Raw genomic sequence first — 24,862 nt, forward strand, 5'->3', positions numbered from 1 at the left:
GTGAATCGAATCTCGAATCGACTGTTCAAAGATTAAAGAATCTTTAAATATTCATGAATCCCGAAACATAAACGAAATTTTCAAATTTTTTTTTGAAAATTTTCAAAGATTCATAAATCCTTTAAAAATCATATAACTCCAGGAATTCCTTAATCTTTAGAGATGTATGATTTTCAAAATATTGAATTTGCCCAATCCCACCTACAAACATATCCGTCGTGGGTTCAAGCCTCGCATGGACCGTCTCCCCGTAGCAAAACAAAGTATCCGGCTGCGTGATACTTGCCAAGAAGTCTCGATAGCTCGTATAGGCTGGCATGACCACGTAGGTTGTTACACTAAGAAGAAGAATAATAAGAAGCTGTATCAATCCTTTGGGATTCATGGATCCCTAGAGATTAGTGAATCTTTTGAAGTTTTCATGAATATTTCGAGATGCATTAATCTTTACAACCGAGATTCAGATTCATTGAATCATTTTAATAATTCATTCAGATTCATGAATCTGACTCAGATTTACCCAACACTAGTTGTGTTCTGGATGCGACGTTATTTTTTGTTGTCGTGTTCCAGAAATTTAGATAAGCTAAAACACGTAAATAAATGCATTGTGTGCAGTCACCTTAATGGATTTTCTGAGGATGCATTAGTTTTATTCCACAAAATGTAGCGATGTCTGATCACGATATTGATTTTCCGTAATTTTTACATGATTGTGAAGGTTGTACTTTTCCTTCAGCTTTTCATACTTGTCGACGAAAAAGTTACCCTCCGGGCAATCGATTAGCTTTACAAGCGCTTGGCCCCATGCCTTTTCTGAGCAATTGCGTGCCATTATACTTTCCCGTCCAGCGTACACGATCTGCCGTAGCGACAGTATGGTTTCCTTCAAATGTTCCGGAATGCTCACCGTTTCACCTGCAATAGAAGAAAATGGTAACGAATTGTTGAAAAATTGTTGTAATGCAGGAGATTGCTCTTGTTGTACAGTCCTTGCAGTGATGCTAATTGTACCTTTTTCTATGCGAGGAAATTCTACATAATTGAACATTTCCTCCTGTGCTCCGGAGTCACCGCTAAAGCTGGCGCTCGTCACGGAAAACGACGCCACGTTAAGAAACATCTGCCGGTACAGATTGATCATCCGTTCGCGGGAATCGTGACTAGTGCCGTGCGGCACTACCTTGTTCCGGATGAACACAAGCTTGGTGGGCTGGGCGGAAAGTACCTGGGTCATCATTTCTGCCCACATCAGGGTACGCATCAGCCGGATGTTGTAATATTCTTCCTGCACCACCAGCATGACGTGACAAATACGGAGCAAAATCATCAGCTTCTTCAGCTCGTCTTGCTCGTTCTGAATGAAGTCTTTTCTCGCGTGCCCAAACACCGGCTCGCTACAGTCCAACAGTATTAACCGATCCTCGGTGATGTGCATCCGCACTGTGGGTTAGAGGGGAAGAGCAAGAGTAATGAATTAACCAAGAGTACCAAGCAGTTGCAGTCCTAGCACCACCACATTTCGGATCTTACCTTCATTTTCGCCCGCAACGTTAATTGTACTATGCACGGGAAAGATGCTTTCCTTTCTGGTGTCGCTTTGATCGGGCGCGTAAAGATTTGTATTGAGCAAGTTTAACACGGTCGATTTACCAACGCCGGGCATGCCGATAGTTCCGATTACGACGTAATCCTGATTGGTCTCGTGTAGAAAATCCAGCGTGCGATAGTTGATCGCATTGTGATTCTTCAGCAGCACCAAGGACCCCTCCATCGGCGTGTAGCTGTACGGATCGGGGGCTGCCGTAGCCGGCAGTGATTTAGCGGATGCTGCATGCCTAGATTCGGACCCCTTAGATGTGCCGGCGATCTGTGGTGTGGTACTGGCCAAGATGGTCGGAGTTCTTCTGGGGGTGGATACGGAAGGGCCCGCTGCAGGATCATCGGTGGACCGAGTTTTGAGCAGAATTTTCGGTTGCTGTTTACCACTCATATTTTTAGTTTAGATTTTCGTTCACATGCCCCACACAAATTACCACATTTACCTGAAGCTGGGCCAGAAATCAAACGCGCGTTTGTTGTTATTATTTTGACGCAACCACCCTGCAAGCCAAATAGACATGCTTTCTCGCTCTTGCACATGGGAAACACTTGCGGCCGGACCGAGACAGCATGTTTGTTGTAATTGGCTAGGGTGCGCTGTCAGTGTGCGGAATTCGAACCTTCGGACTGGTATAATTAAAATTATTTTCATACGAGTTTGAAAAAGGCAGAAAGTCGTTAGTAAATTTTGTGATACGCTTTTAGTTTAGCTATATTATGCTGGTTTGTTTTTAAAGCATAGCATTTTTATAAGAGTCATCTATCTCGGGACAAAGCTGAGTTGAAAGTGCGTAAAGATACTGGCTGCCAGCCGGTCTTTCTACAGCCTTATAAATCAGTTCATCTTAAAGAACCTGACGCAACGGACGAAGCACCTGTATAGTACCGGTACTCACATACCCTGCTCGTAAAGTCTTTTTAGGCCATCCACAAGGACAGAGAAGACCTGGTAGGCTCAAATCGGGTGGCAAGATGGAGTGGAGGCGTCCGCCATTAAGGCCGGGATAACGGACTGGCAGACAAAGGCGCGAGACCGTGAGCGGTATCTTGAGGCAGGCCAAGACCGGAAAATTATTGTAGCGCTGGATAAGTATGTAAGTAAGTAATAGAAAAACTCAACGAACAACACGAACTACATTAGTAGACACTATCAAGGTAATGCCATCTAGCATCGTGGACACTCAAAAAGATATCCAAACGAAACGGAAATTCTGTCACATATCACATTTTCACCGTGTTCAGCATGTCTACTTCACGTGCTACATCGTTGGGTATCTTTTTAAACTAGAAACAATAGCGCAGCTGATTGCAACACTTTGCAAGACTCTCTTTGCAGCTGTTGTGGGTTTCAGCTCAAATAATTTTACCTGAAAGAAACGATCTCTTCGATCGAAGCTAGAATGATATACCGATGCTATATAAGTGATTCATTTTGTTCACAAACACTCGAAATGATTTTAGTCGCGTTTGATCGGTAGATGCTCAGAAGGACTTTTGGCCCTGTATGTAAAGAAGTTCAAGTGCAGGGTCAGGCTGGTCATGTGATACGTGTGATACCAGACGACTCAGCTCGAGGCAGATAACAGTGCTAAAGCATATGCAATCCCAAATACTTCGATAGCAGGGGTTGCGCAGCGACCACATCAAAGGTGGCTGTTTGAATTTATAATTTAGTAATTTTTATTTTGTTCTTAGTAGGCTAAGATAGCTTGTAATTTAGAGTATAAAAGGAGGAAAGCATTATAATAAATCAGTCTTACACCAGCATTTCATGAGTGCGTTTCTCTATTTGGTGTTACGATTCTCCCGGGTGAAGCTTTGGGCGAGTACGATTGCTTTCTCGACAACGCGTAACGAAATCAGTAGCGGCGCTACCACGGAATAGACCTCCCAATTTACATTGGAAAAGAGGTAATTAGCCTGGTAGGCCAATACTGAAAGTAGTTTGGTGAAGGAGAGTTGGACCGTTGACGCTCCCGAAACCCTTTGCCCGGGACGTTCTGTTCCGTGGCAGCAGACGGTTTACCAAGCGCTCCAGAACGACCGAAACCTTCGCGGGCGGCTTGGCCGTTGGGCCCGGAACAGCTGGCCTGAAACGGGTATGGCACCTGCGAAATATGCAACAGAAAAAAATCCACGGCGTATAGTAAAACATCATGGTGTAATCACTCTGTCATCCTACTTGGTATTGGTTGATAGGTCATCATTTTAGCCTTGCAAGCCGTACCGTACCAAAACCGCTCCGTTGTTTTATGTGGAAGATCCTTTATTATTTTATAATAAAAATGGATAATAAGTCTATAATGCTTCTCTTGTAGAAAAAATCCAACATTCTATATTGCATACTGACTGACACAATGATCCAATGACACAAACGTGTATGTATTCGTGAGGGTGTACTGGTGTGTGTGTGTGTGTGTATATTTGTTGTAAGTGACTGCGGGTGTTTATATCATAGTCGACTAGCTAATCGCATTGTATTGTTGCTGTGTTTTCCTTCGTTTTGATGCTGAAATGTGCCTTTCCTACCCCAAACCATCACATCAGCATGAATTACCCCCATTTGCCCGTTTGCACACTTTACGCTTTCGGGGCGAGACACTAAGCTGATATCCAGATTGAAGCTGGAGATGTTCCGCTTCATCGTGCGCTAGTGTTGTCAGCTGGCGTTTCACCTGCCTTCAGTTCTGTTCTTCTGTTTGATCTGTTTGTCGTACAAAAGCTAAGTAACGTAAGGGAAGGGAAAATGAAATCGGAACATGCTTCCCAGCGCTGCGCTACTAATGTGCTAAATGCTAGCGACCACGTGTTCGAGCCAATGTTCGTGATACGCACGTGTTCGCTGTTTTTCTTTTTTGTTATCAATATCAAACATGTTTGGCTACTATGTATATATATATATCCTTGGCACTCACTGTAGCATAAACTCCAACTACTTTTGCTGCCGCTGCTGTAAGGTTAGGGAACTTGATGGAGGTGTGGTGGTGGGTGAGGAAAGGATAGTCGTGTATATTATACTACTCTTTTTTTCTTTTCTTTTTAAAACTATCTCCTCCTCGCACATACTTATCATTCCCTCTGTTTTTCGCCCTATGGTATGTTTCTTTTTCTACTAATTCTCTCTCTCTCTCTCTCTCTCTCTCTCTCTCTCTCTCTCTCTCTCTCTTTCACTCTCTTTCGTTTTATACCTATCGTGCCCTTTTTCCAACGTAAAGAAGTGTGCCTTTTGGGGTGGTAGTAAGTATAGTACGGCTTCCGTATTGCGTTCCCTCGCTTTCGCGCATTTCTTTTGGCGCATTTCTATTCAACAACAATTGCGTTTGATTTATGCCTAAAACATCTTTGACACGATCGTAACCGGAGACCAGTTTAATAGTGGCGACATATTGGCACCGGTGCACAGCGTGTAGGTGTCTGTCTGTGTGTTTTGATTGTGTTTGTTTTGTGTTTTGTGTGATCGCAAACAGCTATCAAAAATGGGGAAGCTTACACGCTATAAACCTAATCAACATTCATGCATTAAACCGTCGTGATTTTTACGCACCGTGCGCTTAAGCTACGTTTTTAAGGTGTGAAATGCCGCCGGTGCACGTAACGTCGTTTCGGTTTGCAACGCAACGTGAATGGGATAAACGAACGTTTTGCGAAGTCTGTGTGTTGTTACAGCAGTAAAATATGCACTTTCTGTTAAGTTCACTTCCTGTAGGGATGCGTGAGTGTCGTTCTACAGGACAAACAGCACCGAGCACGGGTGACGTTTTTTAGGCGAATAGTTTGACCATTAGTGGAAGTGCCATCGCGCCATCGGGAAAACAAAGCGCGCGGTGTTGCTTGCGACGGCAACGTGATCGAATCGAATCACGTTGATCGATCAAAATGAATCGTGATCGATTTGGCACGATCGACGTGCACACAATAGAACTCCGCATGTGTGCACATTGGTAGAGTGTGTGTGTGTTCGTGTGTAAAAGGAAGCGAATCAATTGTCGCTTGCTCACCGTGTACGATCCAGAACATTAACTGTATTAATGAATTTTAACTAGCCAATCGTGAGTGTATTAAATGTTGTTTCACTATTACCTACGCCGCTTGATCACAAATAGTTAATTTTTAACAAATAACCGACGCCATCATCACGTCATCGTGTGTGCACACCTGTTTCGAAACTATGAAACGGTGTATATGGGTGTGTGTGTGTGTGTGTGTGTGCTTTTATCACTGAAATTGCATTGCACTATTACGTTCCACCACGTTTGCGCTTAAGAACCAGCGCAACGTTTACACATTTACTGAGCTGTGCTGCTGCTGCTGCTAGGATCCCTAATCCCTTTCACACTGTGATCGATGTTACCAAGTGGATTTAGTATTTTAGTAGGAAGGGGGTGCGCGAACTTGAACACGAATCTTACTTTTTGTGTGTTGGTTTTGCGATATTTTCGGTGCATTTCGGTTGCTCTGCCCCGTCGACTAGTACACTTATATATTCTTCTTCGTGATTTTTCGTGATTTTTCGTGATTTTTGCTGCCATGAGATTATTGTGTTTGTGTGGGTGTGTTTAATGATTTTTGTTGTTGTTTTTTTGGTAATATTCTATATACTTTCGCTTGCCTCCCTTGCCTGCTCGCATCGGAGTCTACCTGGGCACCTGGATGCCGGTGAGGTTCATCTCTAATGCAAATGAATGAATATGTAACCACATACGTCCAACACAGCACTTTGCTACCGCCCGCTACGCGTTTTTGTGTTTGTTTTGTCCAATTTTTGTCCTTTTGCTTGAGTTCTGGTGTGATACATTCGGCTCCTAAACATTTGCGGGATATAGACTAGAGTATTTTAAGTTTCACTGTTTGGTTACGGGATATACTGTGTTTTTGAGGGTCGAGGGTCGCGGAGATTGATCAGTCGGAACAGTTCGATCGGTGTGTGTGTGTGTGTGTCTGCTTTGCATCTTCAAGCATCTCGGGCAAGAGTAAGGTTACGATGACAAGTGGGAGTTTAATGGGCTTTTGCGAAGCTGGGAGAGAAAGATTGTGAGCTATAGTTGCTTCGTCCTTCGCTTTTGTATTTTGTGCAAACATCGAACGATGGATAACACGGCATTTATGGTTGTGCAATACACAGAGTGGTGGGGGGCACAATCTGTTTCACACTTGGTACACGTATGCGTAGACATACACGTACGAAGCACGAATAGATATTTACGTTCATTCTGGGGGTTAGGAATACGTATGATAGTGAGTGGTACATGTTAGAGATTTGCATTATTTACGTATCAGCCACTGGACCAACGTAGAGATGATATGGCAACACAACAATATTATTACTATCGCTCCGGTGTGAACTGAACAGTTTGTAACAATCGCGTGTAAAAAAAAACATCCTGCTACGAACACACGCAGCTCGATCGCTTACTAGAGACATTTAGCTACCTTATCTGGAAATGATTTTAAAACAAAGTTTTGATTGTTATTAGCTACTTCATGTTATTAAAACGCAATTAATTTACTCTCTAACAGATATCGACGAATCTGTACTACGAAAATAAAATTGTACATTAGTGGGTTCTAAGGGTTAGCTGACACCAAGGATCTTAGATTTTTTTCCCTTCTTCTTCTTCTTCTTCTTCTATGGGCAGTGCACTAACGGCTATGCGCTTTGCGACAAAGTGAGATCGGCAACATTATGCAGCAGGATAAACTATTTGCATCATTTCATGAATTATGTGCAGAACATTTGAAAATAAAGTTTAATTGCATGGCGTTTACCGTTGCTGTTTATAATATTTGGATTACACCAAGTCAAACTCAATATTGCTGTTCGAACAATCCTATCGAAGTTTCTATAGTGGAACAACTAAACGAATATGGTTTTGATAATGCCTTCAGAAAACCGATCAAAAGCGTAAGGACAGTCGTCAACGGATGTACGACAGAACGTAATACGAACGAGTGCTGGCCCCGTTCTGACATATCTGCACTTTGGTCTACGTAGCTAGTGGAAGGGAGAAGCGAAGGATAAGAAGGATGCTGTTTACAGTATGTCCGTTTCGTAGACTTTGTTGGTGGTTTTCGTCAGGTGTGGTGGCAACGTGCCGACACTTCCGTTCGCACCGATCGCGACACCGTCCAGCGAGTTCGGCCCACCGGTCGAACTGTCGCTACCGCCTCCGTCCTGATGGTCGACGTTGTTTGCTACCGAGCCCTGCGATGGATCGAAGGGCAGCGTCGGGTCGCCGGAGCCGCCACAGAGATTCTTCATCGAGCCACTCACGGTCATGTTGTAGCCCATCTTGAGCGGCAGGTTGGACTCGCTGCCCGTCTTCTTGATATCGTGGTTCATCGTTGTCGGCGCTAGTGGAACGGCATTCTTGCTCATCTGCTGCAGGCGCTGGTACTGCTCCTGCAGCTGGCGCTGCTTCTTCAGCAGCTCCTGGTGGCGCAGCTCCAGGGCCAGCTGGCGCTGGGAGTTGTCCGAGCAGACGGATTCGCTGCCCGAATCCGTACCCTCGGAAGTGCGCTGCTGCTGCTCGCAGTCGGACAGCGTGACGGCCGGCTGCTGCTGCTGCTGGCCACGGTGATGCTGCGGCACGTGCGGACTGGTCGGGCTAGCCAGCGGGCTGCGCGAGCTGGTGCGCGGTGGGGGCGGCGGGGGCACTCGCTTGTTGTTCACCTTCGAGAGCAGCTCGGCGTTGCGTTCCGGGACGGGCGGTTTGCCGGTGGTCGGACGGGTCGGTTGCGGTGGACTCGTGTCCGTATCCGAACCGCTCGGATACGAGTGAAGCCGCCGTAGTCCGACGTTGGAGGAAACGGGCTCGGAGGGGTATAGCTGCGACTGGGATATCTTTGTCGTGATGCTGTTTTGCAACGTTTGCGAACTGTCGTCTGACGTCGAATCGTCCGGTCGGTGCTGAGTGTAAGAAAATTGGGGGAAAAAATTGTTCATACACTTCGATATTGTTTGCTAAAATGCTGTCGAACATCAATGGACACATCACATCAATAAACATAAAACTAATATTGAAATAATATGATAGGTTAACAAATAGAACGAATACAATAGTAACGTTGTGTACCATAGTACCAGTATGTAAAACATTAAACATAATAGAACAATAAATAAGCACAAAAAGTGAGAAAACAAACATCAACCATCGTACACTATCACTAAATTAAAACTGAAACAACAATGAAACATCTTCACCAATTAAGTCATACTGTAACATCGTTGAAGTTTACCTCGTTCACACCGTTCGGCGGTTTAGCAAAGGTTTGCAGTTCATCTAGCAAAGCATCGAGTGCGTTTTCTGGGGCGATTCCTCCACTGGCAACGACTGTCCCCAGACGGGGACTTGGGATTGGCTGCGTTCGTGTCAACATGGGTCAACAGGATTAGAGGGTGTTGGGTTGGTGACCGTAGACAATGATTTCAAACGCGATATGGCGAACGAGCGAAGGATAACGCGTAGAATGCATTTTTGTTTTGGTTTGTTTGTGATACAATTGGGAATTGAAATCGTGAAAATATGGCATTTTTAGAGTAGACAAAATAGAGAAAGATATATAGAGAAAGAGAGAGAGAGAAAGAGAGAGAGAGAGAAAGGGAGAGAAAGGGAGAGAAAGGCACAAAAATGGAAGAGATAAAGAGAAAAAATGGTTCTTTAAGTTTTGTACAATTCGCTTGGGATTAAATATAGACACAGTGCTTTTCACACAGCCATATAATAAAAAAGGGAGGAAACAGCGCTAGCTAATGAAAGTAAAACAAAATACAATCAATTCAAACAAAAAATAAAATAAAATAAAATAAAACCATAAAGAACAAACATGTACCTTCATCGCAACGGTAACACAGTTAGAAGAAAGAAAAGAAAAAAACATTCAACATTGGAATGCAATTTTATCATTTCCAATTTATATTTTCGATCGCTTTTCAGCACCTGCAAATCATCTCCTCATTAAGGCCAATTAGGGCTCCAATTGGAGCATTATCGTTACGTGAGTGGTACTAAGCCAACATATTCAGGGATCGCATCCAATTGATAAGGGATCGACAACACTGATATTGCACAGTTTCTAAATGCAGCTAAAACACTATAGTTACAGGGTAATAATTAAACCAAAAGTTGAAGGATGGAATCGAGCCAATATGCGGGGAAAGTGGCGGTTTCACATTGTCAGCCAGTTTTGGGTTGTTTGTTTGGCGAAATTTTTGCCCGATTTGATAACGTTCGTCGTTCGAATGTGACGCGGCACGTGAACGGTATAATACAGCGGCAATACGATTTTAGACCAATTAAATTTACATATACATTATAGTGACGGTGGTATAGTTGTAGTGGTGATGTTGTTCGTATGTAATTAATGGAATTAATAGTGAACCGGAAACAGATCCAACGGATCATCCATTAATTGACTTCCATAGACAAAAAATAATATATATATTATTACGTGTCTGCGTGAGGATAAGTAGCGATCTGCTGCAAATGCCTATGGGAGATGATGATTGAAAATCAATACTATTCCTTCCGCTGTGTGCTGCCTCTGGGCTTGTCCCATGGTACAGTCGTCATATCGTACGACCTAACAACATGTGTCCGTTTCGTGAGTTCAATTCTTGTGTGGGGACCGAGTTGTGAGAGTAGTAGTAAAAAAATCTGTATCCTCTATTTAGCGTTCGATGCACTGAGTGTTAAACAGAAGTATATTGCTATCTTCAGTGTTTGCCACCTAAGTGCAACAGTTGGATACTAAAATTACGTATTTTATAATGCACTCAGCGTGGTTTTGCTTCTTGTGCAGAGAAGTGCTTCTTGAATCACAATAGCTTCTTCACATCTTGAACCATTTTAATGACTTAGTGTTTTTAAACAAGAAATACATGTATGCCTTTCCTTTTTATGTTTTAAACACATTCTCAATACAGAATTAATAATAACCTTATAAATAATCCTACGCAATGAATGGCTCTTTGTTCGATACAAGGTTACTAAACAAAACAAAACAACTTCCATAGTTCACAGTGTTTATCTCGTTCGAGAGATAGCAGCCATAAAAGGAAATACAAAGTTAAACTAAGCTTACAGCAAAAAGGGTACAACAATGCTGATCATTAATGGTGAACAGAGAGGTGAAATGGATAGTGAAATACTTTAATAAACAATCGTGTATTGTGTGTTTTAGTGTGTGTGTGTAAGTGTGCGTTTGTGGATGGATAAGTGGGCATGCATTATATACTAACAATCCACTACAAAACGGTTCTCTCAAAACGGTGGCCAGGGACTAACGTGAACGAGTAAAATCTTAAGGATGAGGCGATTGCGGACATTTAGTGTACCATTTCATAGCAAAACATTTTCGGAGGAGAGCAGAGTTGCAACCAAAATCAGTGAAAAATAACAAAAAATTGTGATACAGCCAACAAACTATTACATTTACAAGTTAAGGAGGTTGGTTTTTTTAAATAGAAGGGATACCAATGCACGTCAAGTAACGAGAGGGCATACAGTTTGATAACGTTAGCTTAATATGAGGCAGTTGGTTTTTAGTAGAATTTATCATATATATAGTCCATTCTTTTATTTTCGATTTCATCGTTTGCATTACTGCTTTGTTGCGCTGTAGTGTTTTTCTGTTCACCTTTAACTTTTCAATTAGTGTTGGTGGGGATGTAGTTCTGTGAGGAATTTGGAGGAAACAGAGAAACAGCGATGGTGGAAGGTGGATGTAGACGGTTGGGACAGATACAGGCGGAACAGATTGTTGGTGATTGTAAATCCATAAATTAATTTGAAAACACAATAAAAACATCCACCATCTTTCATACAGTTACACAAACAGACACGTACACGCATCTTCACATACACACCCATACACCCATACACACACACACATACCAAGACAGCACACTCACATCTTATCATAGTGTATTTTAAGAATATTGTTGCGTAAAGCACGATTTGTTACGATTGTGGCGAAGGTTGCTTTTGTGGGTTTGCACTTGCGACAATCTGGTTTATGGTGCGATGAAAGTTGTAGTGAAGAAAGGTTGTGGTTGTGGTGATTGTGGTGGTTTAGAATATTCAAAGATCGAAATGGTAGAAAAAAAAAACACCGAGCGCAGAGAAAATAATGCCATGAAACAATTAAGTTCATATTGCAGGACAGATTGGCTAGGTGTGTGGTAATAAATAATAATAATCAAACAATCAACTTTAGTGTGAGCTTGCGACAGCAAGCTTAAATAACTTGAATCTGAGAATAAAGGAGAAAAAATGGATTAAATAGCAATAAAAATGATAGGAACACAGAAACCAGTCGAATTACTCTTAAACATTTAAAATAGTTAAGTATCTTCCGGAGTGTAGTTTTTTAGAGTTTGGCATTTCTGCCAATTGCAACAAATAATAATTTGAATGCTAGTGTATGGTTATGTGTGTGCTTGTCAAAAATGCAGCAGATTCATTGGCAAAACATACAAGATGGGAGACCAATAGAGATATGGCTATATAGAAGAAAAAAAGGGGGAAAATCTGTGTGATGGTGGTGGTAGGTAGTGGTGGTGGCAAAGTAGAGAAAGAGAATTGATTGATTTTCGTGAGAAGATTTTGATATGCAAATTTTTTGTTGTTGCTTTTGCACTTTATATCATACGGGACATTCGTGAAACAAACGTTGAGGATTGACAAAAACAAAATAACAAAGAGGAGTAAAAAGTAATATGCGTCCAAAGAACAAAAAGGAAGAAACTATTTTTTTTTTGGTTTGGTTGTTGATTATTTAAGTAGGAGCGTAATTTACTCAGTGATCGCCTCTTTGAAGTTAGAACTCCATCGCCAGTTGAACTATAAAACACAAAATTATATGAATGCACATTTTAGCATCGATTCTTCTCGCAAAACTGTGAGTGATGGGTTCGTTGAGTTTTTGGGGGATGGGCTGGAGAAAGATGATGGAGAGTAATGATGATGGTAATGTTTTTTGGTTGGTATCACGAAGTAGGACACGAAGTAGGAAATATAGGTGACAGGCATCCCTGATATGACCATGGCTGCTCAAAAGGTAGGTGGTGCTCGACGGTACAACACCAGACCACACAATGGGCGCAATGGTTCTTGAAGGGGATCGAGCGGACACGATCGAGGAAGTTAGAAGGTGATGTACAAAAGTGGAAGGACATTAAGAAGAGAGTGTTCGAGAGCTGTACAGCGGGTATTCAGTTTCGGGATGCAGAGCGGGAGAAACAAACTTCGTCGGAAGAAACTTATGAGCAGGTATGGTGGCGGTGATGCGAAGAAAGATGACTAGTTTTTTTAGCTGCCGATCGGGAACGGGAAGATAAGGAAGGGGTTCTTCTCCAAGATGCGCTAGTGAGGTTTCTGCACGGAGTTTAAACAGCTTTATAGTTTAGTATGATTCGAATTAGTTATGGCAGATTATTGTACTAGAGAAAATATAAATGCGTGAAGTTGGAGACGAATAGAAAAACACAAACAAAAAACAAAAAGGAACCGTAAAAACCAGGAATAAAGAGGAAGGATTATCGAATAAACATTTCGAATAAAATGTGCTAGAAATATATGAGTAAACGGGTGACATCGTGACATATGGAAAGTATAAAACAGAATAGCACGGACCAACATAATCTCTTGTTAAGTCAATTATTGAGTAACAGTTGTATAAAGTAATCTCCTTAGCACACGATAAGCATGCAATTCTCCTCACTGAACAGGTTTATCTTTCCAAACAAAATCTGATCATAAAAATAGTTGTAAAGTATTTACTATCCACCAAAATATGTGTATGATTCGATTTGGGTTTGATATGCTATCTGTATGATATGGAAAAATAAACAACTAACATACGGACAAAAATAAAAACAAACAAAGACATAATAATGAACCTTTGCACACTAACAGACAACATTGTAAACGAATGCTAGGTTAAATGTTCATAAATGGAGTTTGCAAAAATCTTTAACACCATTCAAATAAGAAAAAAATGCTACACTCAATTGTAGAGAAATAAATGAAAAAATAATTACACAAAGATAGTGTAGGAAAGCGTAGCGCGACACGCTAATCAATAAGTTTAATAAGGTTAGTTATAAAACACCTAGCGCCACAAACTTTACCACATGGGGCATTAAATTGGGTAGTGTTAACTATTGTTTTAATTTTCTATATTATGCTGCGATAATTTTAAAAATTTTGAATGCATTTTGAAGCAACTACAGTTCTCACAGCAGCGAGTTAGCTCACGAATGACGGACAGTGAAGGAATATGCAAACTAAAGCTACGTATGCTACATTCAAATAGAATAATTAGTTTTACCAAAAATAATATCAAATTAAATTATTACCCACTCTTGTTCATATAATTTAATTATTTATAACAAATTATGCAGACTATTGTTTTTAAGTGACGTAAATTAACAGAAATGATGCCACTTTCTACTTATTATTCTTGGTAAATATAAAAAAAAAATGTCTTCCCATGTTTGGTTAAATTATCGCTGTTGCTTCCGGTTCTTCTAGCGAGTAAAAATAAAACTAGTTGTTATTCTTACTGACGGTTTTTTTTTGCAGATGAAAACATCGTACTATTGGAGTATATGTTTTAAAATTACATATCATCCGCCATGGAATTATAACTAGTTTCGATCAAATACCTTGTGTTAAACACGCCAAAACATTACATTGCATCAAATGATGATGCATAGTTGAGAAGATGGGACATGTAAATGGCATATAAATGCGTATACAGGAAATACATAATTTAGATACAGGGAGTAAGCAAGGCTATTGTTGGATGTGGTTTGGTAGACAAAGTATGATGATAATTTCAATTGAAAGAAATACAAACATCTAGAACCATGAACCATGAAAAACAAGTACTTAACATATTATGAATAAAGGAAAGCAGTAAAGTAATATAGATTTCGCATTGCTTTTGAAAAGAACACTCCCGTTCGCATCAGTATAACACCGATGACACAATATGCCAATAGTTTGATGTAAAAACCAGTTAAATCATGTATATGGTTGTTCTTATTTACAAATTTTGTGTACCAATCAGCCATAGAAGCAGTTTTACGTTCAATGATGTGCCATGTACTAGAGTATAATTTGTTTGTTGCACAAGTAATGGTTGTGTTGCCCTTTTCATTCTCTTCCAAAGAACTACACAAAAAAGCGGAATCCTTTAAGAGAAATACTATGCAATTGATCGCCTTTAAAGCAGGTGCGTGGATAAATTGTTATACATCAGTTATGAAAATTTAAAATTGAATTGTTTTTTTTTCCAGTTGGAATTATTGTACGCTTGATATCTCTTTCCATTCAGGTAAAATAAAAAGCGGTACGAAAATCCACAACGCACCAATTATACATAGTATTGCCTCCGAGCTAGATGTATTACAGTAGACTAACGTCTATTATTCGTGTGAAAATTAGAGACGAACTCTGTAGTATAAAGAGACAGATAAAGTGTCAGGCAGGGCATAGATAGTGAGATAGGAATACCAAATAGGACTAATTTAGGAAGGATATTTCAACAAAGACCGTACTAAGCAGAGCGATTATGAGAGTAAAGCAAACAAAAAACAAAAGAAGGAGAGAGAGAGAGAGAGTGTGAGAGAGACAGAGAGACAAAGTGAAAACGAAAATATGAACTAAATTAAAGAACGAATCGAAACCAATAGCAAAGGACGGCTTCGAATGGTATTAACTAGACTTGGTTTTATTGGCTATTGTTGCTGTTATTAGTTTTTAAGATAAGGGATAGAAGTGTTGCTAGTAAGTAGAGTAACAGTAGCTGATATAAATTTTTACCTTGTTCACGTTGTTGTGTGTTTCCGGAGGTTTGATCGTTTCATCAGTGCCTGCCGTATCCGGAATTGGTAATCGCTGCTCTTGCACGCTTGCAAGTCTTTTGCATAGGGAAAAGTACATTTTGTATAAGTCAGTACGAAGCCAACATGAAGTAACAGCCAGTAGCTAGGCTACGAGTGTTAAATGGACAAAAAGAGGACGTTTAAATACCTTTTGAGTGTCACCAGCGTTCCGGTTAGCTTTTTACATCGCCTTAGAGCATTTTCAAGCCGATCGGGCTCATCTTTGAGAAAAGCTTCCTCCCGACAAACGTGCTCCATTTCGTTGGAAATCAGATTTCTCAACCCTTGTTGTAGCACTGGGAACCGCATCTTAAGCTCAGCGACGGTTTTACTGAAAAGGAACGTGATTTCGGTGTAGAGGGGTTGCGGGGAGCAATTCCTGGATTGATCCAGCTTAACCTGGAGCCACAGTGTCATTACCTCGCACGGCTGAGCACTAGGGCCATGTCTTCAACAGCGACCATGTTCACACGGGTTCGTCTGTTGATTACTTCACCTCTGAGACCTTCTACGGATGATTCTAAATCGGCTAGGTCCTTTTCCAATCGAATCACTTCTTGTTTGTAGATTTCTTCTTCTCTGGTAAGATTTGTCTGTAAAGAAGCAATACAGAGGCAGTGATAACAAGTTTTCAGCTCTAGCTTTCGAATGTTCATTAAAATAGTACTTAATTTCCAAAACATGATTTTTTCAAGTTTTAAATAGGGGATGCAGGATTTTATACCAGGACACGCAGAATGCACAAGAAGCCAATGCAGTTTCTCATCGACCCAATGTTTTCACTTACCCTTTCCTTATCTCCTTGCCCCCAAACAAACCCGGAGTTCGAAAGCAAGGTGGCGCGTATTCTCATGAACGTATCTTTTATATCTTCCCGTACCGCTACGGCCTGTGTTTGGGTTAATCGGCGAAGCGTGCGAACCTCCGTGCGCAGATCCATAGCTTTCTTCTGCAGGCCGCGCAGCTGATTGTACACCTCCGGTGCAAGTGTTAGGTCGGTGCGGTACTGATTGCCCGCTATCATCACCAAAGGCTTTGGAGGTGGTGGTGGTTTTAGTCGATCTCGTTCTAAAAGGAAAGAAACCAAAACTCTCTACACTGCACTGACTGAAAGGCAACCTCACAAAGACACATACCCTGTGATGAGGTTCTGGGTAAGGTAGAAGATTTTATCGCTGGCTTTGGAGGTTTTGTATCTGCTGTAGAAACGATATTAGTGGAAAATTAGTTACAGGACAATGTTTTTGTTTTGTTTTTGCTTAAGTGTTGTGCTCTTAAGTGTGCAGTTATGTATTCTGCACTTACCGGAGTGTTGTGGGCTGTGAGATTTTGGCACGCCTTGAATGTCATCACTGAAGGAAACGGATTTTTCAAAAGAAACCGATTTATCTGTAGATGAAACGGATACATTATGACAAACAATTAGTTTGTATGTTTTTAATAATCATTACGGAAACAAATTAAAAGATAGGTAATATGCAGTCGATTTAATATGTCTTCAGCTAATTGGGATGAAAGAAGAAGAAGGAAACTGGAATTCGTTTTAAAATTATTTAATTCTGCGAAGTGCGCGAGTGTTTGTTAGTCTCCAATCGTTAGCGAATTGTAAAAATTCATACGAAAATTTATACGCAATTTTATACAAAATATTAAAACTCGAAACGAAGTATAAGTATTGGTAAGTAGTAATTTGAAGCTTATGCATTCTAGATCATGCCATTGAATAATATTTGAAATAAAACAAACCATGTTTGCAGCTCGAATTAAACTGTATAGCCTTGAATTAGCAGCATTGATGAACTTATACTAATGAGCAACACAGCTAGTTAAATTAAAGCTTCCTTAGCACGTAAATTACATTATGTACAATGTCTAGCGCACTTATGCCCTCGGCTATGTTTATGCATCGACGGTAAGCGCGATATATTTAGTTTATTTCAATTAGAGATCTAGGAAACGATACAATATTAAGAAGCACGCCAATTTGAACTACAAATGTCGCGACCAACCGTTATAACTAGCTATAAACTGTAATGCATGAATGGCTAATTTTAGGACTTGCAATGAAAGTTCGCCTTTTGTACATACGCTTACCAACTAACACAGAGTCAAGAATACAAGTTTGCTAATATCTACTATTGTTTATTATTACACATTGAACTACTCTATTGGCATCAAATGGATAAGCGGAACGATATCATATCGAGTAAATAGATGTGGTGAATAAATTAGTTGAATGTTGTACGGGTTATGGTGATAGAGGAAAGGAAAGGGTGAGTATTAAACAAGGAAATTTATCATACAAAGGGAGTGGTATCCAAGGGCGGAAGCGGATCGAAAGAGAAAGAGAGAAAGAGAGACAAAGGAGTCTGGAAACATGGGTTTATTTTCGATACAACTGAACTTACGACATGTTGATTTTCCCAATTTTGGTGGCTTTTCGCGCGTGCAAACTGTACCATCTCCAGTAGCTTCAGCTAAATGATCAGTGTGTGAGTGTGTTAGTTATTGTGATTGTGTGACGGAATGAGGTTTGTTTGGAAAATAAAATACATATATGTAAATATCGATATATGCTGATGAGCGAATGATACTACTGCAAGAAGTTAGTTCATACATGAACTTTCACAACTATTGCATGAGCACCAGAATGATGAGAATGAGAACATGAGAAGCATTCGTAAAAATTAAAAATCATTTTTATATCGTACTTTTATAAAACTATACTGCATATAACTAAACGGTGGAAACAAAACAATTGTGAATGTTTCTATTAGTTCTGTACATTGATGACTGTTTATATGAGTTTTCAATATGACGGGGGAATTACAGGCAATTCCGAAGTAATGAATTTGAAGTTGGCTGATAGTTGGTTTTGTTACTTTTTTTTTAAACAAATAGTTTATAGTGATATACTCTTCCAATCCTTGAAATAGCATTATTGTAATACTCTGGAAGATATAATAAAGACTAGCCAATGTAAGTATGTAACAAAGAAACCACAACCCATAGAAACCTAAATCGATGGTAATACCACAAAACTCACAACCATACAACCAAGAAGAAAGAAAACGAACGAATGCCAAAGCTATTATATTGTATGCAAAACTGGTTCAAACACACGTACAAGCATTATGATAAAAACACATTTTGTTGATAAGATTCAACCAACGTAACTGCCAAAGTAAGGTAAAAACGCAAAGCTACGAGGAGCTCACGAAGTGCTGTTGTTGCAGCATCAATAAAGTAAACACAGCACAAGTTGGAATGTAGCGATCGATTCGAAAAGATAAAAGAAAAGGCTTGAGGATCAACCAATCGACGGGTAAGAGACAAATATGTTCGGGATTCGCTGCTTGGCTCCCAAGGAATTACACATACCATTACGATATTGTCCAGGGATGTTTAGAATATTTGGGCTGTTGTTAACTAGCGGTAGTTGAGGATTTTGCGTCAATGCTTTCTGCACCAGTCCGGTTAGGTTGGCCAACTGTCGCTCCATATGCTCGACTCTTATTCTATGAAGATCTTCCGATCTGAAAGTGGAAGAAGAATTTGAAGAACAATCAATTGAAAATGTTTAACACGAAGCTTTCTACAATGCCGTCCCTCGTAGTAAGCAATTGACTGGCCGGTGGCGTTGTCGGTAACTGTTATGTTTGAACGACTTATGTATCCGTGGAATAATCTTATACTAGCGAACTTCACATTTACACGGACATCTCCATAACTTGATCATGATTGATATTCCGAAAACAACTGAAGTAATTGTCATATCAAGTACTGCATTTGTGTAATATGTGCTTATTCCTGCGAATTCCTGAATGTACCAGACTTGTAGCATATTATATGTTATCAATTAATCTTCCTACTTTTATCTTTTTCAAACATTTCTGCAATTGTTTATAAATTTCAACAATTTCCACACATGGTTGCATGAAGCCAACTAGATCTATTGGTCGGTCTCGTGGTACAGTCGTTAACTCGTACAACTTAACAATATGCCCATCATGTGTTCAAACCCCGAATGGACCGTGCCCTCATACGTAGTACTAGACTACTCTGCTATAGGTAATCAATAAGTTATTGAAAGCCCAAGCCCACTAGAGTGTGTGATACAGACAGGCTTTTGACCGACAACGGTTGTTGTGCCAAAGAAGAAGAAGAAAAAGAAGAACAAGAAGAAGAAAAAGAAAAAGAAGGATAAGAAGAAGAAGAAGAAGAAGAAGAGTTTATTATGAATATTCAATACCCATTGCCAGTTGTGATTAGTCTTGAACCCAAGGCCAGGACTGCGTTCTACTGACGTTTCGACCACAACAAATTGCCGAAAATTATTTAATTAATAAATACTATACACAACGTTTTGGTTTTCATTGAATTGCTTAGCTTGAATTACATTAATTTTACGGAACAGGAACTAGTCCAAGAAGTAATAAATTAACGAACGTTAGACTTTTTTTTGAGCGACGAGGAAACGAGATGAGTAATTTTCTTACGGGCTACGCTCCAGTTCCTCGCATAACATCCTACTTTTACGACAGTCGCAGCGGAACGACGCTGCAATGACAGTGAAACTTAAACCAAAAGCGCAACGGTGGTGTACGTTAGGCCACGTTGGAAGTGCTGCATTTCATTACCAGCTTTGCGGCAAAGAAGACCTCGCTTTCAACGACAACTTACCGCAGATACACTACCTAAAAACAAAACAAAAAAGGTGACCTCTTATGGTGGAAGAAGTTTTTATTTTTTTCAAATGAGCCCATCGTTTGTTCGCCGGTATGGTCAACGGCTGTTGATTTTTGTTACTACACTGTACCTAGTGGTGGTTGGCGGTCTTAGTGAAGTGGGCTCCGCAGCACGCAACGATAACGCCACCGATACGCTGCTGTACGATGGCCGGCTCCAGTGGAACGATTATCGCTATTTGGAGGGACTGCCGCTGGAACAATTACTACTGCTGCAGCGCAAAGTGAGCGAGCTGGGCAACAGTTTGCTCTTCAACACTACTAATGAGACGGAGGCAGAAACGCGCCAAATGCCCGACGTCGACGGTGACAAAAACGATCGGCGAAATGTGTTTGCACTGCCGCTACAGATGCAAACCACGGCGGACAGGTGACGACAGTGCCAGTGGGGGTGTGCGGGACAGGCTGGGAGGTTTTTAAGTAAATTTGTTGCCAAAATGTTAACCGTGCCTTTTGCTTTACATTACAACGCCAACAGGAGGTCCTCCTCCGTGGAGCCGTGGAACACGAAACCGTCCAAGGTTCAAACCATATTTCAAATCAGTATTACCGGGCTAGCATTTCTAGCGTTTGCCGGATACCTGCTGTGCATGATCGTACAGGCCATCAAAAGCAAAGGTGCCCCGCCGGCTACGTTTTATTTCTATTCCGATTTGTTTTGTTCACGCATTCTCGATTCACTTTCAGGAACCACCTACTACCATCCCACGATCACCGGTTCGGCCACGCTCGCGTCGGCGATCAAAAAGCGAAAACCGTTCATGCGCCGCAAGCGTGATCTGACCTACATCTCGCCCCTGGATGCGTACGATGCGGCGCAATTGCACCAGATGCTCGTTACCTTCGCCGAGGCGTACGCGAACGCCCCCGGAAGCTGAAGCGCATCCGCGTCGAGCCAGAACCCAACATATTCCGGGGCGCCAGCAGCACTTCGTTCTACAAACAAACAAAAAAACATAAACACTCACCTGGTATGGTCGTACATTTGGTTTGGTGGCACTCGTGGAATTCGTCCAACATTTTTCACCCCATACATGGCGTACTGATCATCCGCGATCGAGATATCCCTGCGAGTGTATGGATGGAAATGGTTTTTTATTTCGAAATAAATATAAAAAGCAACGTTTTTTGCAAATGCATCAGTGTTGTGTTACCCTTGCTCTTCATCGATGATTGGCGTTACGGTTGCGGAACGTGTACCGTATTGGCTGTAGTAAGGCTCTTCGTACGCTCCTCGAGATGCTCCACTTCGTTCCGGGGAACTCATGTATCCATCTGGCAACAAAAAAAAAAACAAAGATACAAAAAAATGCGGCCCGCAAATTATTCGATGAACACGAATCATATAACCCTTTACCCATATGGGGCACTCATCCAATAAATACCTGGAATGTTGTACAATTGCTCGGTAGTGTATGGCATCGGGCCGGCAATGTTGCCGCGTGAACCGTACGAGCGGATCGGTTTCGATGCTACTCCTGGGGGAATAAACAGGGTGCGAGGTGGTTACGTAATCGGCGCTGAGATGCTGCACATCAATCGATTGCCTTACCTATTGCTCCCTTGGTTCTGTCCGAGTACATTCCTCTTGGTAGCGTTTGAGTGGTACCAACGTAATACGGCGTCTTAGTAGGTTGCTGTGAATTAGCGAGGAGGCGAACAAAATTCTTTTGAATTTGTCTCTTTTCTTTGCATTAAAATCATGTAAAGTAAGATGTTTGCTGAATCATATAGCTGGTAAATACTGCGACCATCAATATGTTTGAGCTATGGATATCGCTTGAGGTTCGAATAAACGATGTTAATCAAAGAATAATGTGAAGACATGTAAGTCTACAATTTTGGTATATTGTATGAACTGCATAAATTGAATTTTGTTTCCTTTTATACCTAGTTTCCTTTTTTTTAAATTAAACACATTTCTATAAAGCTTTTATGCTTATACATCTCAACACAATCAAGATGATAGAAAAACATCTCTCGTCCTATTCCTGTGAGTGACGTACATAGTTTAAACAATGCACCAGACCCCATCGGCCATGACAAGATGCCGAAAGACACACACACACACACACGATGGTCACAGTTTCATGAGCAACAGTAATGTACCGGCGGCTTGCCAGCCTTACCAGCCCTGTGGTAAGATAGTATGCATCATGCTTTTACGAGCCACTTATGGGCTATTACGTACGTCCATGCGTTGACTCTCCAAAGCCAGCGTGCCATTTTGCCCGTGCTCTCCCGCCCGATGATCCCGACTCGCGCGGATCTATGTATGTGAATCCACCATCACCGGGCTGGCTGGGAAAGCAACCGTGGAAAACTGTGGAGCTCCCGTTTGCAATAAAGCCTCCTCCTTCGGGCCCCGTATCCACCAGGAACGCTTCACCGTGACGAAATCAGCGAACGGTGTGATAGTGTGCAGCTATTTTCAACCTTCTTTTTGAGACGTTGAGACGGCCTTTTACCCACCACCGAAGGCCAGCATTAATTGCCCGAACGCACACATTAGCCGCTCCGTCGCTGAATTAGGGCTGAATTCACTCATCGCGTGCACTGCCGGCCGAAGAAAGTAAAATGTTTGATCAACAAAAATTAGGCCATCGGCGGTTTATTTCGCAAACAGCAGTTTGGATTGGCGCGAAAGCGCCGCCACTTCATCGACCGAAACCAAAACATCAGTTCATCGGAAAATCCAGCAGCGTGCGGGCCTGGGGTCGAAACCGTTCCACAGATGAAAAGTGAAATGCGTTGACCCATCGCGACGTGACAAGTTTACGATCGTGCCGCCATGCACAGCCGAATGTTTTTTTTTCTGGTATTGTGGTTGTAGGCATCGATCATGAAACGAAGCCGTTCCGGTCGATTGTTGGCGGCCGCTTGCAATCTGGTGGGAGCATTTACTTCTAGAAGCAAGAGCTGGGTACGAAGCAACGCAGCGCTTGGGTTGTAGGGCGGCCGGACAAAACTCGACCTAAATAGTGAACACGCATTTGGAGCACCGATGTGTTGCCGTCTTCGACACCTTACATCAGCGATCAGGAGGTTCGAACATCAGCAGCATGTGGCGCTCGCTTGAGACAAATAAACCAATTTGTTTCAATACAACATATTACCGTCTAACAGGCGTCTACCACCCGATATGCCAGGCAGCAAGATCGAACGACTTCATCATTCAACACAGCTGGGGTGAGATATTAATCCGCGTACCAAACGTTTCTCCACTATTTCTCCAGCACAGCTGTTTCCGGGGGGCTCGTTAGCGCCCATCGCAACCGCATTGATCGCCCGTTCGCGAAGAAGATGCTGAGGTGATATAAACACTGCACGAAAATTAACAATTTTTCGGATCAATATTTTCTGCATCCTCCTTCTCTGTCGCTGGTGCACAAGTGGCGCCCAGTGCGGATGCATTCCACGATCGATCTCTGGCTGTGGTACACACTCTCCGGCCGATACCGATTACATAACGGAGCGAGTTTTTGTCTTTCCTCGAAACACATCTTTCGGTCTTGCCCGCAGACAGGAGATGGCAGGCGGCCGGCCACATCCGAACCGGTGACCACAGCCATCCTCCTATTCGCACCCCGCGCTCAGGCCTTTTTACCGGGGGCCCGGAGTGTTGTGCTTGCCATGCAGCTCGCGAGCACGATCGTGCTGGTCGCCGATCAAACTCAATCCGGCCAATTTCACCCGTCACCAGCAGTGGCTACGAGGGGGGAAGAGAGCAACAACGGCTTTACTATTCAGCCGCGCCCGATCGTTTGTTAGCAATGCTGTTATGTATCATTTCTCGCCAAAGTCTCAACCCCAAAACCGATCTGACCGGGGGTCGGGAGCGTCCGACGCTTTGATGGGTGGCGATTTTCATTTTACGGCGTAGTGTTACTGAACATACAGTTTACCTCCCTCCCTTCCTCCTCGCCGCACCCTGTGTTATTTCCATCGGGTGGGTTTCAAACGCCCCCTGGGGGCTTCCAGGTGCAGTGGGTAGTAGTAGTAGTAGTAGGTAGGTAGGTAGTAGGGCCCGCTTTAATCCGGGCACGATCAACTTCGGTAACCGACTGGTATGACTAAGTGATCGCGAGTAGCGGCGCAGCTGCACGTATTAGAGTGTGATTGATTTTTTCTTCTTCTCCTCCTATCTCCACGCCCACTGCCTTCCTTCGCTCTGATAAATTGAAATATTGATAATTGTTTTATGATGCCTTGTGCGTCATCCCCCCGCGGGCCATCTACCAACGGTGGGCATGCATTAGAGAGAACTCCATTAGACGCAACGGATATCGAACATAGTGATTTCGATATACAACTAACTAAATGCTTCGGATAAAGGTCAAGGATGAGTCCAAAGCAGCTTATTATAACAGCCATTTTAAAGCTACATGTAATCAACGGTAAGAATAGAAGTTGTGTGAGTGTTTGTGTGTGCGTGGGTTGAATTGTTGTAACGAGAGAAACACGCCGTCCTGCGTGAAACCATTGTGCACCGAGTAAGATATCGTTATGAGTGCCATTTGCCCATTTACAAGTCAATTTCTATTGCGTTCAATGGAATTGTGTTCACTTCATTTCACTGCCGCTGTCGGTGGCAATCAATTATATTTATAAACGAAACAAT

General features: G+C 41.9%; 2 protein-coding genes across 5 annotated transcripts in view; both read right to left on the reverse strand.

Moving 5' to 3' along the window:
• Nucleotides 1–608: 608 nt before the first annotated feature.
• Nucleotides 609–2,181, reverse strand: LOC120952256 (nonsense-mediated mRNA decay factor SMG9-like). The gene is made up of 3 exons (XM_040371491.2): nucleotides 1,534–2,181; nucleotides 1,015–1,443; nucleotides 609–918 (listed from the first exon to the last, which is right to left on the reverse strand). Exons 1-3 carry the CDS (start codon nucleotides 1,991–1,993, stop codon nucleotides 653–655), a joined length of 1,155 nt encoding a protein of 384 aa, XP_040227425.2. The 5' UTR covers nucleotides 1,994–2,181; the 3' UTR covers nucleotides 609–652.
• Nucleotides 2,182–4,719: 2,538 nt separating this feature from the next.
• LOC120953317 (coiled-coil domain-containing protein AGAP005037) overlaps nucleotides 4,720–24,862 on the reverse strand; it is a 33,854-nt gene continuing 13,711 nt past the window's right edge. For 2 of the 4 annotated variants that reach the window (XM_040373136.2, XM_040373137.2), the window contains exons 7-20: nucleotides 21,794–21,878; nucleotides 21,627–21,719; nucleotides 21,396–21,516; nucleotides 21,210–21,308; nucleotides 18,875–19,029; nucleotides 17,902–17,970; nucleotides 16,799–16,882; nucleotides 16,630–16,692; nucleotides 16,281–16,561; nucleotides 15,914–16,086; nucleotides 15,642–15,824; nucleotides 15,432–15,528; nucleotides 8,839–8,961; nucleotides 4,720–8,509 (exon numbers count right to left, since the gene is read on the reverse strand). In XM_040373136.2, coding sequence (XP_040229070.1) covers nucleotides 7,634–8,509; nucleotides 8,839–8,961; nucleotides 15,432–15,528; nucleotides 15,642–15,824; nucleotides 15,914–16,086; nucleotides 16,281–16,561; nucleotides 16,630–16,692; nucleotides 16,799–16,882; nucleotides 17,902–17,970; nucleotides 18,875–19,029; nucleotides 21,210–21,308; nucleotides 21,396–21,516; nucleotides 21,627–21,719; nucleotides 21,794–21,878 — 2,502 coding nt within the window. In that variant the 3' untranslated portion in view covers nucleotides 4,720–7,633. Of the gene's footprint in view, nucleotides 8,510–8,838; nucleotides 8,962–12,399; nucleotides 12,444–15,431; nucleotides 15,529–15,641; nucleotides 15,825–15,913; nucleotides 16,087–16,280; nucleotides 16,562–16,629; nucleotides 16,693–16,798; nucleotides 16,883–17,901; nucleotides 17,971–18,874; nucleotides 19,030–21,209; nucleotides 21,309–21,395; nucleotides 21,517–21,626; nucleotides 21,720–21,793; nucleotides 21,879–24,862 lie in introns of all 4 variants that reach the window. The other 2 variants (XM_040373138.2, XM_049605685.1) reach the window with 2 other exon arrangements.

This window comes from Anopheles coluzzii, chromosome 2 (genome assembly GCF_943734685.1).
Source record: "Anopheles coluzzii chromosome 2, AcolN3, whole genome shotgun sequence".
NCBI classification, from domain to species: Eukaryota; Metazoa; Arthropoda; class Insecta; order Diptera; family Culicidae; genus Anopheles; species Anopheles coluzzii.